General features: G+C 42.3%; 1 protein-coding gene across 1 annotated transcript in view; it reads right to left on the bottom strand.

Moving 5' to 3' along the window:
- Positions 1–17,081, bottom strand: part of IMPG1 (interphotoreceptor matrix proteoglycan 1) — a 150,010-nt gene that overhangs the window by 17,319 nt on the left and 115,610 nt on the right. The window contains exons 13-14 of the mRNA XM_049092285.1: positions 13,396–13,907; positions 10,470–10,689 (exon numbers count right to left, since the gene is read on the bottom strand). Of these exons, the coding sequence (XP_048948242.1) occupies positions 10,470–10,689; positions 13,396–13,907 (732 nt within the window). The remainder of the gene's footprint in view (positions 1–10,469; positions 10,690–13,395; positions 13,908–17,081) is intronic.

Raw genomic sequence — 17,081 nt, forward strand, 5'->3', positions numbered from 1 at the left:
AAATTTCTGTCCTAAACTTACTTAGGGAGCACTTCTAGGCAGCAAATTAGACAATCTCCGTGTAGAGGCAGTCCAGGGCACTTGGCCTCAGTGTGCTGCGCAGTATCAGGAGCTGCTAGTTTGCAGCCAGTGGGAAAGTTCCAAGTCCAGCCTGGCACCAAGAGGTCCTGGCCTTGTCCCTAGCTTCCCATGTGGATTCTGGAGGTAGTCAAAGCATTAATGTCATTCCATTTCAGGCCTTGTCCCTGACACAGTCCTGAGGATCATGATCCTGAACCTCTAGCTTCACCAGGAGTGCAATGATAATTATTAATACAAACAGTGAGCTCACATTTATTGAGGGCCATTTTGTGTTTGGCAGTGTGCTGGGCACTTCAAACATGTCTTCATTAATATTCACAACAAACTTCCAGAATCAATATCACTGACCTCATTTTTGTAAGTGAGAAAACTGAAGTCCATTTTAGCTAGGAAGTATTAACCCCAGATTAGCATCCATATGTCTGCTTACAATGTTCATCTTTTGACATCATTCTAGTGGTTTTCAAATATGGGGTTTCCAGGAGACACCTTAGGACTCCAAGGGGTTGACAAGGACAGGATGGTGGGTGTGTGGGGCGGGGGGAGGCCCAAACATGCCAGCATCTTCACTCTCACTCGTTTACATATCAGACTTCCACAAATGCTTTCCTTTGAACAACAGCTCTTAACTAAACCAAAGCTCAAAACCACTGGTTGCCAAAGCTCCTTCATTAGGCTGAATATTTCCTTAGAGAAAGTACAGTCTGACACTACAGCAGCTCCACATTTGTTCCTGTTACTCAAGTGACCATGGCTTGAAGAAAGTGAGCTGCCACTGGGGCTTGGAAATACTTGTATCATTCTGAGATTTCCAGTGTAAGCACATTCTATGTATCAGTTTCTCCTCTGATTTGCTTATAGAATGTCTTTCATCTGTAGGCCAACGGTTCTGAAAAGTATTCCCAACTGGCTGGGGCAGGATGTCTCTTAGCTCTTGTGATGAAAACCATTTAAAAACCATTTAAATAAACGTCCCTTCCCTGCAGGGAACGCTTTGATGCATTTTACAGTTAACATTAAAAAGACTATGGTGTTGGTCACCAAGCAGTTTATAACTTCAAAAGTCCCTGATGGCCCAAGACTGTCTTTTTCAAAGCTTCCTGTCATACTCGTCAGGTCTGATAAAGACTCTCCCAGTCTGTCAGGCCTCTTGGAGGGGCTGGGGTCTTCCTGTCACCAACTCCAGTGCATCCCACGCCACCCCTCTGCCACACACTGCAGACTGTCCCGTCACTCGCCCCACAACCTTGGGGCTGTGTATTGATCCATGTTCTTTACCATTCTTCATAAGTTCATTACGCCCTTCTCTTGCCCTGTGGCAACACTCACGTGTGGGACAGGAAGTCAAGCACCTCCTTCGATAGGGTCCTGTCCCGAGGCAGGATTTCAGCTGAACCTGGCTGAAGCTCGCTGCCGAGGCCTGGCCCGTCTCTTCGCGGAGGCCGCCCCTGCCCCCAGCGCCCCCTGCGGTGTGATGAACCTCGCGTTCGCTAGATGGCGCTCGGTAGCAGAAGGAGCGGGGAGCGATTTGAGCCACGAAAGGCTAAGCGCCCCCAGTGCTGCTCTGCGGAGCGCTGGGGGGGCTGGAAGGCGCGCGCCGTGGCGGGGGGAGCTCCAGGGGACGGCTGCTAGACTGCGGCGACACGTCGGGCTGGGGGGCGGTGGTGGGACCCCCGAATCCTCTCGTCCCGTCCCCCAAAGGCCGAGCTAGGGCCCCGGGCTTCCGAGGCGGGCGGGCCCTCCGCGCCCAAGCCTCACACCTGCACGCCGCGTGCGCGCACCTGCCGCTGGAGGGGGGGCGGGGGGGCAGCTGCAGCGCCGTCTCTCCCTCCTGTCCCAACTCGTAGCTAAGGCTTTGCGGGCCCAGTTTCGCTGACGAGCAGGAGGGGAGGGGGCGTTTCTCTGCCCCAGCGGCCGCGCGGCCGAGAATGACAATCGACTCCTCCCGGTGTCTGGTGATCTGCAGGGTGCAGGGCGCGCAGGCCTGAGCCGCCTTCCTCTTCAGTGCTCAAGTGCATGTTTTAAAGGCTTTAAAATCAAAACAAAAAAACAAAAAACCCAATATAATCCACACTGGATATTCATCTCTATACCAGCACGGTCATAAGACATCATTTTAAGTATTTTTGTTCATATTTACTTATTTTAAAGATTTTAAAAATGTATTTTAGACAGATCATGACCAAGAGTCAGAGGGAGAGAGAATCTCAACAGATTCTGTGTTGAGCCCCGAGCCCAATGAAGGTCTTGATCTCACAGCTGAGATCATGACCTAAGAGGAAATCAAGAGGAGCCCTCAGAACTGACTGCGCCACCCAGGTGCCCCTAATTTTAAGTGTTTTTTTAATTAATTAATATTAATATTTTTATTAATTTTATTAATATTCATGAAAGGTCTAGAGTCCACAAAGTCTTAATGCAGCACCGGTAGTCTTATTTCCTTCTCAAGATGTGACTGTTACTGTAATACAGTGTTTGGTGCTCAGCGCTTGGTAGTTTGTATAAATAAATATGGCTATTCCCTGAGGGTTCCTTTGAGCCAAAATGCAGGGACCTCACCTTCCACACAGGCCCATCGGGTTTATTTCCCCAAATCCTGTGACCATTCTGTGATTTGCTGCAACAGCAAAGGGAGTGAGTTTGCTTATCCCTGCCTTCAGTGTTGAAGCGCCCCAGGAAAGTGCTCTGAGTGGAGGAGCAATCCCAGCAACTGTCTGTGGCCTTGGGAAAGTGGCTTAGCATCTTTAGTCTCACTTGACCCTACTATAAAATGGGTTATTTAAACCAGATGGTCACTAATGTACTCATGTCCCTGAAGCTCAAATATAAATCTCCCATTCTAGGTGTCCTACTGGAACAAGACCGCTGGGAGCATTTGCTGGCCACGCTGGCATACCTCCAGAACTATTGCTGGAATTCAGTGATCAAAAGAACTTTAAAAAAATCTATATTTAATTTAATATTTCATTGTTTTATTATTGGCCAAAACATGTTTTGCTATGGCTTATAGCTGAAGGGCAGGATTAGGGTGAGAATAATCAATCATTCAATGATAAATAGCACACATTAGAGCACCATGCATGTGGTTGGAGTTTAACACACATTTGTGGAACTGAGTAAGTTACTAGTGAGGATTCTTTCTGGTGTAAAGGGATATGTAATATGAAAAACTTTGGGTTTTATCTTAATTACCCAGCATTCTCAAGAACAACAACTATACACTGTTCATAGTAGGCTCTCAGAAACTCTTTCTTATATGAATGGATGTGTGGCTGCCCTTACACATCATGCCCAAAATGAGAGCCTCAAGAACTCTTGGTTATTATTTATGTCTACTATACTGAGGTGTTTCAGGTGCACTGGCATTAGGGCCGAGTGTCCCTGGGTCAGCTGATGGCAGGAGAGCTCTGAGAGCGGCTGTGGGAAGTAGCCCTGCTGCTGGGCTGAAGCCCAGGCTTTTGTGCATGGTTTTCATTCAAGAGTTCCAGGAAGGATTCCAGGAGCATCTTAAGGAAGCTCCAGGCAGTGGCTCATGTGTGGGATGAGAGCATGTGCTGAAACTCTAGAGAGGCTAAAGGTACCTTGTGGTCCAGCCAATACTGGGGTCCCCTCATGGAAGCAGGTGTTAACAGAAAATCCCCAGTGATAACATCCTAGAAAGCACAGGGCAGCAGCAGTGTAAAAACTGGAGATGGGGCCAGAGACAGGACATGGGGCGGGGGCAGAAGCTGGGAGAGTCTCCTGGAAGGAGATTCCTGTGGCTGCCTCAGTTCAGAAGGGACACTCCTAGCAGAGCCAATAGTACATGTAAAGGGGATATTAGGAAATTTGGGACCTTTATTTCTGAAAGTGAACTTTTTTCTTTTTCTTATCTTTTCTTTCTCTCTTTTTTTTGGGGGGGGGCATTCTGAGAATATAACAAAATATAGGCAATTTCACTTGGTGAAATGTGAAATCTAACAATTCATTTAGGATAAATTAAACTTAAGTGTGTTGTCACTTTTTCTAAATAAACAACCTGCATATACCTGGTAGGTGGGTCCGTAAGATCCTCTAAGATAAAGAGGCAGTAGGCCAACTTGAAGAAAGCACGCAGAACTGCCACCAAGTTCCAGTCACAGCCCTTGGTGACTAGTAAATGGTAAATTACTTACACTTCTCTGAAACGCAGTTTCTCCAGCTGTGTAATGGGGGAGACATCCTATCACTTTGCATAGTTATTTATTAAGATTAAAAAGTGTCTATTAATAGTTGCTGTTACTGTTTTTATTGTCACTATTGTGATAAGTGACATCTGCCACCTTTTTAAAGCCGGCAACTAAATGAGAGTCTTTCAGATTATGCAACTTTCCAGAGAAAATGAGTTTGCTTTGATTGGAGGAATCCTGGATGCCAGACTGTAATTAATTTCAAAGTTTACCATTTACCAGCCTTGAAATCTGCCCATTTTTGAGGGGACTTCTTAGGAATTCAAGGAGAGAATAAGTTAGAATAAGTATGTGTTTTGCATTTTTGGAATCTTCAACCTGCATGGCTAACTGGCATAAAAGCCCTACATGCTTCTAAAGAATTTTCATAGCAGCCTAAATGAAAGACGGCTCTAGTTGCCAGGGATGCTAGCGGAATACTGAGCAAGCTGTGATTTATTCGATTTTTCAGTTGATAAATCACAGATAGTCCTAACATCGGTTTATACTTTCTACATCATAGATTCATTTATTCAGGTTGTTTTCAAAAGCTGAATGGCAAACCACACGTGGTAATAACACTGTGTCACTTCTCTCATGGGTCTGTACCTCTGCAGATGTTACTTGGCCTAACCCATTACTTGCCCTCATCTAGAGACACATCCAGGAATTCAGATGCTGATCTGAATGTGGAATGATACTCACCTAGAAATCTCATGAGAAGTTTCAAAATTTCTCTTCTCCTCTTTAGTCTAAAAGTTACAATGGAATAATATCCCCCCCCCCCCAGCATTACTATAGTAACTACATTTCCACTCTGATGTTAGGCCAACAGAAAATAAATGAAAAAGACCTGATTGGATTTTATTTTGCAAATGGAACTAAATAATTGGTCTTCAGGGCATTGCGTGTAAATATAATCAAAGCAGGGCATAGAAAAGAAATGCTAAATCCTCTGACCAAGACTGCTTAACCTTCCCCCAGCTTGAGTAACTCTAGACTCTGACTTCCCTTTTCTTAGTTTACTACTAACTACTAACGGTAATTGTAGATTGAATCTCTGCTCCTTTGAGACGTCAATCTTCTTTACAGCTTCTTGTCAGTATTGCAACTCAAGGCTGTCTTCCACAAGGACCTAGGAGCCATTCCTTTGAAATGCAATCATCAAAGAAGACAGAGCCCCCTATCTCCCAGTGTGTGTGTGTGTGTGGGGGGGGGGGGGGTAGGAATCCATCTCTAAGTTGTAAGACAGGAGGGGGACAGGCCATGGGGATGTCCTCGTTTTCTACTTCATCCCAGCCTCACTAAAACCTCACCTCTGCTCTTGCCACTCTGCTGGATTGCTTTTCTGAAGGGTTCTAGTGACCTCTGACCTGTCGACTTACATGATCTCCACCCACAGTTTGCTCACAGCTGCTGAAATAGCTGACTGTCTCTCCTGCTCTCCTCTCTTCACACTTCTGCAACATCATCTCTGGCCCCTTTCAGTGACAGACCTTCTACTCCGCATTATGTGTTGGGGTTTCTCAGAGGGTTCTCCTTTTTCTCCTGCCCTACCTTGCCCTGGGCCATTTTTTCACCCGTTCTCTGGTTTCAACTGAGGTTTCCCAAATGTATATTTTCAGCACTGGCCTCTGGCCTCTAGGCACCTACTTCATAGGCTAGTAGTGAGTTCATCGAACGTCCATTTTTTTAAAACTGGTTTTCCCAAACATTTGTGGAGTGTTTTTATATCCTCAAGATAGGTTATTGATTTTTGCTTTAAAAACTTAAATGAATTAACCTATGTAGCTTTTGTAATTACCTATATATTTTTACTAAATGTTTCAAAATTTGCAATATTTTATGAATGATAAACTGTACATATATATATGAGATATATATATCTCATATATATATAATTTTTTTCCTTGAGAGAAGGGGAGGAAGGGGAAGGGCAGAGGGAGAGGGAGAGAGAATCTTAAGCAGGCTCCCTCAGCGTGGAGCCCAACACAGGGCTAACCTCACTACCCTGAGATCATGACCTGAGCCAAAATCAAGAGTCAGTCACTTAACCAACTGGGCCACTCAAGTGCCCCGAATTTATGTTTTTATTTTGTAATTTTGAGAATACTTTGAGGACTCTTTAGTACTTAGTTTGAAGACTTTGAGTTTTACAAAATTTTATTGAAGTTTAAACTGCAAAAGACCATAGTCATAAAAAAGAAAAGAAAAGAAAAAAATAGGACACCAAACTAGGTGCAAATAGATAGAAGAGGGGCTTTTAGACAACGTGGCTTTAAATGCACTAGCTCAGCAGGGCTTTCCCTTCCAGGCTGAGCTCCCTACTTCGCGTCTAAAGCTGTTATCACAGTGAGGTAACTGGAGTACTCTGAAACTTCCAGAAGTGTCTGCATCTTCTTCCTGCCCTTGCTGGAGGAGCCCAGCCCCACCTTTCTCTTCTGGGGCTCACCACGTGGATTCCCCAGGATATCACGCACTCAACAGCGCCATCTGCCCACGAGGCCTGACATGACATCATCTTCTGGCCTCCAGAATTAATTGCTCTTTTGGTGCGTCATAGTATTTCTGTTCATATCCTGATTATTGTATTTAGTAGACTTGATTATAGCTTTTTAGGTATATATGTGTATATATACACATATATATGGTGTATATGTGGTCCCTACACCCATCAGAGATGGTCCTCCTTTGAATAAAGTCTTCTTTGCCATCTTGCCAAGTGTCATTGAATACTTTTATTATTTTTTACTTATTTTTATGGTACTGGTAGTCCTTGTGGCTGCTCAGCCCTGGCTACCACCAACCACTACAGGCTGTCTCACTGCCCACGACTAGCCCAGAGGGACTAGAATTCTCTACATTAATCTCTAGCCCTAAATTCTCTTTTCTTTAGCTAGGCCTCAGTGATTTCACTAGGCCTCAGTGAAATGGGATTTAAAGGAAAAATCAGTGCTTTCTTCATTATGCCTCAGTGATTCCCAAACTCACAGAAATTTGCAGCTGAATGTGGCACATCAGAAAGTGCTCTTTACAAAGGCTTTTTGAATGAAAAAGGCACAGGTCTGATCATTCTAAAGTATTCCTCTTTGGCCATCCTGCAAGTTCTTTTGGGCAGAGACCGACTTTCATATATTAATGTGTTATATGATGGTGGATGAATGCTTATTGTTTTGGATTAGGCATGTAGAAAATGGTCAAGGTCTGATAATCAGCCACTTGCTGGTTACTTGGGCCAGTCTACCTTTTGCCTTTGGTGAAGTAACTAAACCAGGATTTCTAGGGGGGCAGCAAGGAGCTCACCTCTACTCCTTGCCTGTCCCTCCCTGCCTGTTCGTACCTTCTTCCTTCTCCACCTCCCTGTTGATTGGAAGGAATGCTTTTGGGGGTAGGTTGGCACAGTGGTCTTTCACAGTAAATAAGAGTCCTGTTAGGTTTTGGATTTATCCACTATAATATATACAGAAAGAGGAATTCATAAAATTATATTGTTATTTATTGTTAATTTTTATAAAATCCTTATTTGGCTAATTCTGCTGTCCTCAAATCCTTCAGTTCAGGCTTTACTTATGTCCTAGTTGGCTCACTATAGCCATTTCTTGGCAGACCTCTTCCACCCATCCATCCATCCGTTATTCTGTGAATTTCTAATGTATCAGAAATTCAGATTTTTCTCATTCTTTTAAGTACCTAGTAAGGAATAGCATAAAGTAATTTCCCAGGCTGTCCCATGTGCTTCGGCCTCCCCTGTTGTTCTACCATTAAAAGAATAAATTGTCCATGTACCCCCACAGTACACCTGGCAATCTTAAGGCATGTCTGGGATAGCTTGGTATAAATCTGGCTTGAATAGTGACTGAAACCTAAGGTAACAGCATCTCATTTCTGCTGCTTTTGGCTTCTTAGAGGAAAAGCTACATAGCCGAACTGGTCACAGGAAATAAGCATAATTCCAGTTGCAACCTCCACACAAGCTCCTGGTCAGGGTACTTTTTATAGTTCTCACTGGTACCCTATGCAGATCTCAAATCACTAAGCAACTTAATAACGACAATGTCACAATATTAACTACCAGTATTCATTAGTTAACAACGTGTCTGATGTTACGCTGGGTGCTGCAAATTCTTTCTGTTAATCCTCACGAGTGTTTACTGTCTCCATCTTCAGCTGTGGAAATTGAGTGCTGCCATTAGTGCACAGGATTCACATTCAGGACCATGGCTCTCCAAGGCCACTGCTATGCTGTTTTCTTCCAACACCACTCCCGGTGCCCCTCTGTATCCCTGACAATGCGCCACCAGCAACCTGCTCTCTTTCTAAGGCGCCGGTGAAGAAACCCATCTCCACAGCAGCCCACCTCAGTTCTCCCCTGCCTCAACTTGGCTCCCTAACACTGACCTTTTCATGCTATTGGATGGGTCTCTAAGCAGACTATCAGCTCTCCGAAGGAGGGAAGGAGGGAGAAGACGATTGGACCCTCATGTCTGTTATGCTTTCCAAGTTCTCTTGTACTCATCCCTGTTCATTGCTTTCAATTGTCTAAAGAAATTGGTCTCCTGATCCTAACTGGCAGACACCTCCTGGTTCCTCCTCCATTCTGAGGTGGTGGTTTTCAGGGAAGAGGCAGTATCTTACTAGCATTTAGAAGGTCTTTGATTTCTTACCGGGTCCTCAGGGCTTTCTGAGCTGCTCCTGTTTGGAGGAAAGCACTCCCAGACTTAGTGCCTAAGGGTGATCTGTCTTTTTAATGATCCTGTTTACTGATCCTGTTTACTGAGGCGATTTTCTTAAAGTTGCTCAAAGTTCTGCTCTGTCAAAGAAATGTGTCTCCCAACTGAGCCTCTTTGCATTTTGCCCAAGGCTTTTTCCCTCTGCCTTCATTGTTAGAAAAAAGCCGGAGAGGATGTTAAAGATTCACTTCACTAATTCATGGCCAATTAGGAAGCTTTGTTTTAACCTGACTAGAAGGTCCCGTTGGCCTTCTAGTTTGGATTTGGAACCTTGTCCCTCTGCACTCTGGGGGATTTAAAAATCTTCCTTTGATTGGTTAGAAAACAGAATTTTGAAAGTAATGACGGCAACAGTTCCCAATTTGGGCATAGCTGGTTACAATGGTACACCCAGTATCTTTTATTATAAGAATGGATATTTGCTTTCTATTATATAGATTTGGGCTAACCTCCATTATCTTTTATATATATTTTTTATTGGAGTTCAATTTGCCAACAGATAGCCTAACACCCAGTGCTCATCCCGCCAAGTGCCCCCCTCAGTGCCCGTCACCCAGTCACCCCCGCCCCCCACTCACCTCCCTTTCTACTACCCCATGTTCATTTCCCAGAGTTAGGTGTCTCTCATGTTTTGACAACCTCACTGATACTTTCACTCATTTTCTCTCCTTTCCCTTTCACTATTTTTTTATATTCCCCAAATGAATGAGACCATATAATGTCTGTCCTTCTCCAATTGACTTATTTCACTCAGCATAATACCCTCCAGTTCCATCCACGTTGAAGCAAATGATGTAACCCCCATTATCTTTTATAAGAGTTTTTCACATCAACACTTCTCTGTTTTAACCTGCACACGGAGGCTGATCTATAGTGTACAAATGGTAAGATATTATTTTTTTCTTTCATTGGTGGTGGTGCAGTGCCTTTTTTTTTTTGAAGCTTGGATTTTGGTCTAATGATTATTTTTCTTTCCTCAGGATGCTGTTTCAGTTTCATCCTGAATTGGGTTATTAGGAGGCACTTCTGATAGTTAACTATGACTGGAAAGTTTCTTAGGTAGAAACCCTCCAGGTTGTTGCAGTTTGCTAAGAAAGTGCTTCTGACTTCTAGCAGAATGCAAATTAGTTTGGCTGTGGGAAATGTTAAAAAACAAAACAAAAAAAACAAAACCAAAACCGGCAACAAGAACAATCTCTTAAGGCACAGCAAAAGTTGTGTCCTGAGGGGGAAATTAAAACTCCCAGATTGTGAAGCATGAGGTGTGCGTCTCTGCTTTTTTGATGTAGAAAAACATTAACTTGTATGTTTTAGGACACTACCTTTCTAATAAGGTGATCTATTAGCTTCCAATAGATTGTTATTTAACAAGTGTGATTTTAATTTGATTTTTGTGGTCTCAAAGTTGAACAGTTTGCTAACCAAACAAACAAAAAAAACTCCCACAATTTTCTTGGTTAGATTATTTTACCTGTTTCAATGTCGAGAGAGTAGCTGTCTATCTCCAGGTCAAGTTGTTGGGCTGCAGCAGAACGAAAATCCTCCAAGACCCCCTTCACAGCCTTGGTGAGGTTATATGGTACTGACTTAGCAAACCTCATTTTGCTATTCACGATCACACTCCCATTTCTGAAGTTAAGTATTTCAAGTTGCTTAAATCCCGTGAGATTGGAGCGCAGATATGGAACCAGCTGCAAAATGAAAGATGGTTTACCCTTAACTGTGTTCTAAGTTCTCAGTGACTGCTAATTCCATTTATATTCACTTCTCATTATCTGAGGCATACATTTCAGTTCCTTTTTGATTGTTTTTATTTTTATGTTTGGATTTAATGTGAGACCAGAACATGACTATTTAATGATCTATTTGCAGTGATTATGTCCCATATTTTCACCTCTCTATGTGTATTGAGATGGATGGGCAGTGATTTTCTTCATGATGGATTGGGAGAACAGAGGATTTTTAAAAATCTAGGCCAATGTTATCAGCAAAGCAGGAATGCCGGGTTCAGTTATTAAAAAAAAAAAGATCCAAGCAAATAAAAATATGTTCCAAACTGAGCCCAGGAGCTGATTGACCTACGCCTGTATAAATGGGACATCTATTTGGAAGCAACCAATTGGAATGACCTATTGAAATAACAGCTTACACATCAGCTTGTCTGTCTATGCAGGACATGTTTCACGGTCAATGCATATGCCGTGTAGCGGAAACAGCAGGGCACTGGCAGTCAGAAGACTTGGGTGTCAGTCCTGGAACTGTCCCCAGCTAGCTGAGTGACCTTCATCAAACCACTTATCCATTGTATTGTACCTTAGTGCCCTTATCTGAACTGTGAGGAAGAAGAAAAAGTGGTTCCCTAAGGACCTTTGCCAAATTGTGATTTAATAATCTCAGAAGTATGCCCAAGGGAATTGTGCTTCCAATTCCCACACCTGCTTATTGTGAGCCACAGCCACCCCTGAGATCACTTTTCAGAAATGTCTGAAACTCAGCAGTGTCTGCCTTGTCCTTGGCCCTGAAAGCTAATCCCCTCTTTAATGAACTGATGCCTACAAACACAGAGAGTACACACATGCAAGCTAAAATCTCCCAGGCTTAGCCTAGATCTACTTTTTCTTATCCCTGTTTTCTGCCCCACCAGAATTTTGACTCTAATCTTGTCCACATTCCAGTAGCCATTCACCCCTCCCATAGGTTATTGTAAAAATAAAATGAAATTTTATACCAAGTGTGGAACTTCTTTTTTTCAGGCTATTCTCAGTATTCTCCTATTTACATTAACTGGGCTCATTTTTTGTGTGTGTTAGCACCGCATTGGTTTCTGGTGGGAATTCCCTGTCTCCATCTAGTATGCAGATAACTAGTGGCCTCCTTCTCCCAAATCCATTTTCTTCTTCACAGGAAAGAGGTTGCCTCCCTAGAAACCACATTTCTCAGCTTCCCTTGCAGCAAGGTGTGGCCATGTGCTAGTTGCCATCAATAAAATGTGAGTGGAAGATACGCAGGCAACTTTGGTATCACTTTCTTAGGGAACTGCTTGTCCGCTTCTCACAAGTGGAAACAGGGATTTACCAGTGACTCAGCTTTGTGTGAATGAAGAAACACCACTGGGATTGTCAGGGTTATAAGACAGAGGAAATGCGAGTCCCTGGATGACACTGTAGAGCAGAATTTCCCTACCCTTCAAATTAAAGAGAAATAAACTTGTATCTTATTATTTAAAAAAAAAGATTTATTTAATCACAAGAGGCAGAGAGAGAGAGAGAGAGAGAGAGAGAGAGAGAGAAACATAGGCAGAGGGAGGAGAAGCAGGCTCCATGCAAGGAGCCTGATGTGAGACTCTATCCTGGAACTCCAGGATCATGCTCTGAGCTGAAGGCAGGCGCTCAACTGCTGAGCCACCCAGGCATCCCAACTTGTATCTTATTTAAGTTCTTTTTTTTTTTTTAAATATAGTTGACATGCTTGTTATATTAGTTTCAGGTGTACAACACAGTGATTCAACAAGTCTATATGTTACCCTATGCTCTCCACAAGTGTAGCTACCATTTGTTACAATACTTAAGTTACTATATTTTTTATCTCTTCATTATGGAAGCTTAGCACATACCCTAATTAATACACCTGAGTTAGGTACACTGGGACTCTGTTCCCTGAGATTGTCCCCATATCTACTCCTCATCTCATTGGGCTGGGGGTGGGGTAGGGAGACTGAACAAAGTCTTCCTTTAAAGCTTACTCAGTTGATTGAGCCTCTGCCTTTGGCTCAGGGCATGATCCCGGAGTCAAGGGATTGAGTCCCACACTGGGCTCCCTGCATGGAGCCTGTTGCTCCCTCTGCCTGTGTTTCTGCCTTTCTCTCTGTGTCTATCATGAATAAATAAATAAAGTATTAAAAAAAATAAAGCTCACTTGAAGATGTGGTTTTAATTTGCATAATGATTTGACTTACATGAAGCTTACAAATATTTTTCTGTTATTTTCAGAAATTCTACAATTTTTGCATTGTATACTTGACCTTGTTTGTGACTTTCTGGTTTTGAATCCTTCCATGTGATGGCAAGAAAACAGCCTGTGGCATTATAACTTTGGAAAAGTTTGCTCATATTCCTTTTAAATTCCACGTTCAGTACTTGAGTGGCTATGTATTATTCCTTGGAAAACTAAATTAGGAAGAAGTATAATGAAAAGATCTTAAGGAAAAGATCTCATGAGGCTGGTTGCTTATTGGATCTGAATCCATCCCCATACTTTAGCTGAATGCCTTCAGTAATAGCTGTGTCAGAGGCTTTTCTCTTCCAACATTCATTGCTCAAGACAGCCAGTGATTATACTATAAAGGAACAACAACAAAAGAAAGGACATGCAGGGAAATGGAAGCAGTGCTTACTCACCAGCTGTGTGAATTGCTGTTCCAGAGCTTGGTACTCTAGAGAGCTCTTGTTGAACAAGTTTTTGGAGAAGGGCATGTTAGCGACTCGCAGACTGAAGAACACGACCAGTTCTTGGCCCTTGGTGGCAGTGGTCATAGAGCTAGTGGTGAGGTACTGTAAAGCTGGAGTAGGAGTGGTGTTCTCCAAGAAAAGACCTGGGGTAGAAACATACCCACTCAGTCTTGGTACCTCAGAGGAGGCAGGAGTGTTAGTTAGATCCATTATGTCTAAGTCTCTCACTATATCTTGGCTGCCTAAAGATGCAGTTGAACGTGAAATTTCTAGAGCTGATTGGCTGATGGAAGAATAGTCATCCGAGGGGATGGTTCGTCCTGGGATTAGTACTGTCTGGTCAACGGGCATTATGTCTGTGGCACTTTGACCAGTCAGAGAGAAGATGCTTGATGCAGTGAAGAAAGGTAGAGTGTCTGATAGTGAAGCAGAGGCCTTAGCAGGTGGAGACCAAGAACTGTCTGTGGAAAAAGCTTCTGAGTCCAATTCATTATGTCCAAGCATTTCCCCCAAAGAATGGAAAGCAAAAAAGGAAATCCAAAGTTAGACTTAACTTAATTGCATCGATTGTTTTAATGTCATATTTTTAAAGAAGAAGGAATTCGTATAGAAAGAATAGGCAGCCCTGTGTCCAAACCTGGGGAGAGAGAGGGTGGATTTCTGTACTCACTTAATTCAGGGCTAAATAGTTCCAGATATAGGAGCCTAAAAGACCACCAGTAACCTAAAATTTCTGCTTAGCCAGAAACAACACACCTAGGGACCAGCTGGTAAAAACTGACTAGGTCACCAGGTGGTGCCAAAACACAGATGGCATTCGAATAGATTTGGATCCCACATTACCATCTGGAACTCCTAACCAATTAGCTATGCAGTGTGGGTCCAGAAATTTTATTCACCTTCCAATCATGCAAGCATGCATCTTATGCATTTGATTTTTGGATCTGAGTTATTCCATTTTGGTAGCTTTACCACTTAAAATTTAAATTATGCTTTTCCAAAATTAGATAATCTGACTGAATAACTTGCTGATTTGCAAAATAGTTTGGAGAAGGTAAAGATGTAGGTGATACATAAAACTTGAGCTTTATGTTGGCCATACAGCTTGTTAAATTGATAGCATTTAAAGTTTTGTTGTTTTTTTTTCACTTTTACATGAGTATACCTTGATAATTTCTACCAGTACTTTGCATTTCTTCCTTGGGTAGGAGCACATTGATCTACTAAAATCTATCCTCCTTTTGGTACAAAATTAAAACCAGTAAGTATTTATGAACTACGAAAGTGGCTATATGAAACTTTCAGATAAAGAGATTGGTGGGTTATTAAAATATTCCAATAAACCTAAATCCAGAGCCACTGACAATATTTAAGGCATTAGGTAGATCAAAACAAGGAGCTTTCTGTGATTACTTCAGGGGCATTTTGGCAAATATGTGGGAAAGCTGTGTTGAAATCCAAATGCTAAGCATGATGAATGGACTGTCTGGATGCAGATATAATCTTTGGACTCTCAGCTAATTTACTAGAGTGCAATCACCCAAACTGAAACTCCAAGTGATAAACAGCTCTGAAAGGTGGAATCATATTACTTTTATTAGTTTCTTAAAATAAAACCTGCCTGTTGGTGAACTGTACCCAGATTTCAGAAAAGTACCTTCTTTTCTCTCACCTAGGGAGAATGCCGAGGCATGTTTGCCCATACTTATTCAACTGTCAGAAATGATGATTTCTAACATCCAGGATCTCTCTGGATATACACCTGTAGTTTTATTCAAGTCTTCATTGCCAAAGACTGATGTTTGTATCTCCCCCAAATGCATATTTGAAGCCCTAATCTTCAATGTGACAGTATTTGGAGGTGGGTCTTTGGGAGGTAATTAGGTCATGAGGGTGGGTCCATCAAGAATGCAATTAATGCTCTTATAAAAGGACACACAAAGAGATGATCTCTCTCTGTTACATGAGGCTATGGCAAGAAGGCAGCCTTCCGCGAAGCAGAAAGAAGTACCTCACCAGGAACCAGATCAGCTGGCAGCCTGATCTTGGGGTTCCCAGCCTCCAAAACTGTGAAAAATAAATTCTTGTATAAGTCCCCCAGTTTCCTTTGTTGCAGCAGCCTGAGCTGACTATGACATCCATAGAAAGATCTGGGACGAATAAATGAAAGGCTACAAGTACTATCAGTGGTTTGATTTGACTTCTTTGTGTCATGGGGAAATGCATATGAACTTGTGTTGCTATGATGTGGTCTTTCTGCTCCTCTAGATGATAAGGGTCTAGAAAGAAGCCAAATGACAGATATCTTCATTCTGTTCCTGGGCCAGTATCTTATTACTCACGCTTTTGTTACTAGATAGACTTAAGCCAGATTAAAATAGTCTGCTGCCTTAATGTCATCAACCAATACAAGTGAATTTCTAATCCCTTCCCTTTGTAACATCTTAACAGTAATCTTTTACATTCAAAATAAACCTAAGCAAGTTCTTTCACTTGATAGAACAGTTGGCTATTTAAATGTAGGGTTGCTAGATAAAGTGCAGGATTCTCATCGGAAAATACACTAAGAAATTATTTGTTGTTTATCTGAAATTAAAATTTAGCTGGGGATCTTGTATTTCTCTTTGCCGAATCTGGCAGTTCTATTTAAGTGCGGTTGTATAAGACTCCCTCTATTCTCTCTTAGCTTGAGATTGAAACTATTAAGGCTATGGCTAATTCTTTTGAAATAAAAATATTGTCAAACCTCATAACCACTTATAAATGTGTTTTAAACAATTATGTTTTCATTTGATTCTTATATAAAAATTAGACATGGCAATGACACAGGCCATTTCAACATTAAGTTTTTTACACTGCAACAGAGAAGTCAAACACTAAAAGCCAAGGCTATTTATTTTATCATGAGGTATGCAACATAAGTAGACTCAAAATAACTTGACATTTAGCTGTTATGCTACAGTGCATGTATAGTTCCTGTGAGGGTGTGGGGTGTGTTTTTATGTCAGTGTGCCTGGTGGGGGTGCTGGTTAGAATTTCATCTGCTGGGTGTAGAGGAAATGGCTAGTTTGGTCATTTTCTGGGCAGCAGACCTGTCCAAAAGTAAAGGCCACAGATAAAATGGTCCAAACCAAAATATACGAACTCAGGTTTAGCAGAAACCCACAGTGAGAGATGCAGGTAATGGGTGAAGATGGGCACAGTGAGGGTAGCCAGGAGTCCTACTAGTAGCCAAAGGAAGGCAAAGCAGATGATGAGCAAGGTGTGAGGGACAAGTACAGTTGAAAGAATATTTTAAATGCTTCTAGAAAAAGATACACATGCCATAAACATTGAGTGGCCATCTATTTTATGTTTAAAAATCTAAAAAGAGATTCCACAATCTCTTTTAGATAGTCAAGTGGCATCAACAGCACTTTCTTTTTTTTAAGATTTTATTTATTTCTTTGATGGGGGAGAGAGAGAGAGAGAAAGAGAGAGAATGAGGGAGAGACAGAAGGTACAAGCAAGGAGAGAAGCAGGCAGGAAGAGTGGGAGAAGCAGATTCCCTGCTGAGCAGAGCACTGGCCACCGTGGAGCTCGATCCCAGGATCCTGGGATCATGACCTGGGACCATGACTGAGCCATCCAAGTGT

The sequence above is a fragment of the Canis lupus genome, chromosome 12 (genome assembly GCF_003254725.2).
Source record: "Canis lupus dingo isolate Sandy chromosome 12, ASM325472v2, whole genome shotgun sequence".
Taxonomy (NCBI): Eukaryota; Metazoa; Chordata; class Mammalia; order Carnivora; family Canidae; genus Canis; species Canis lupus.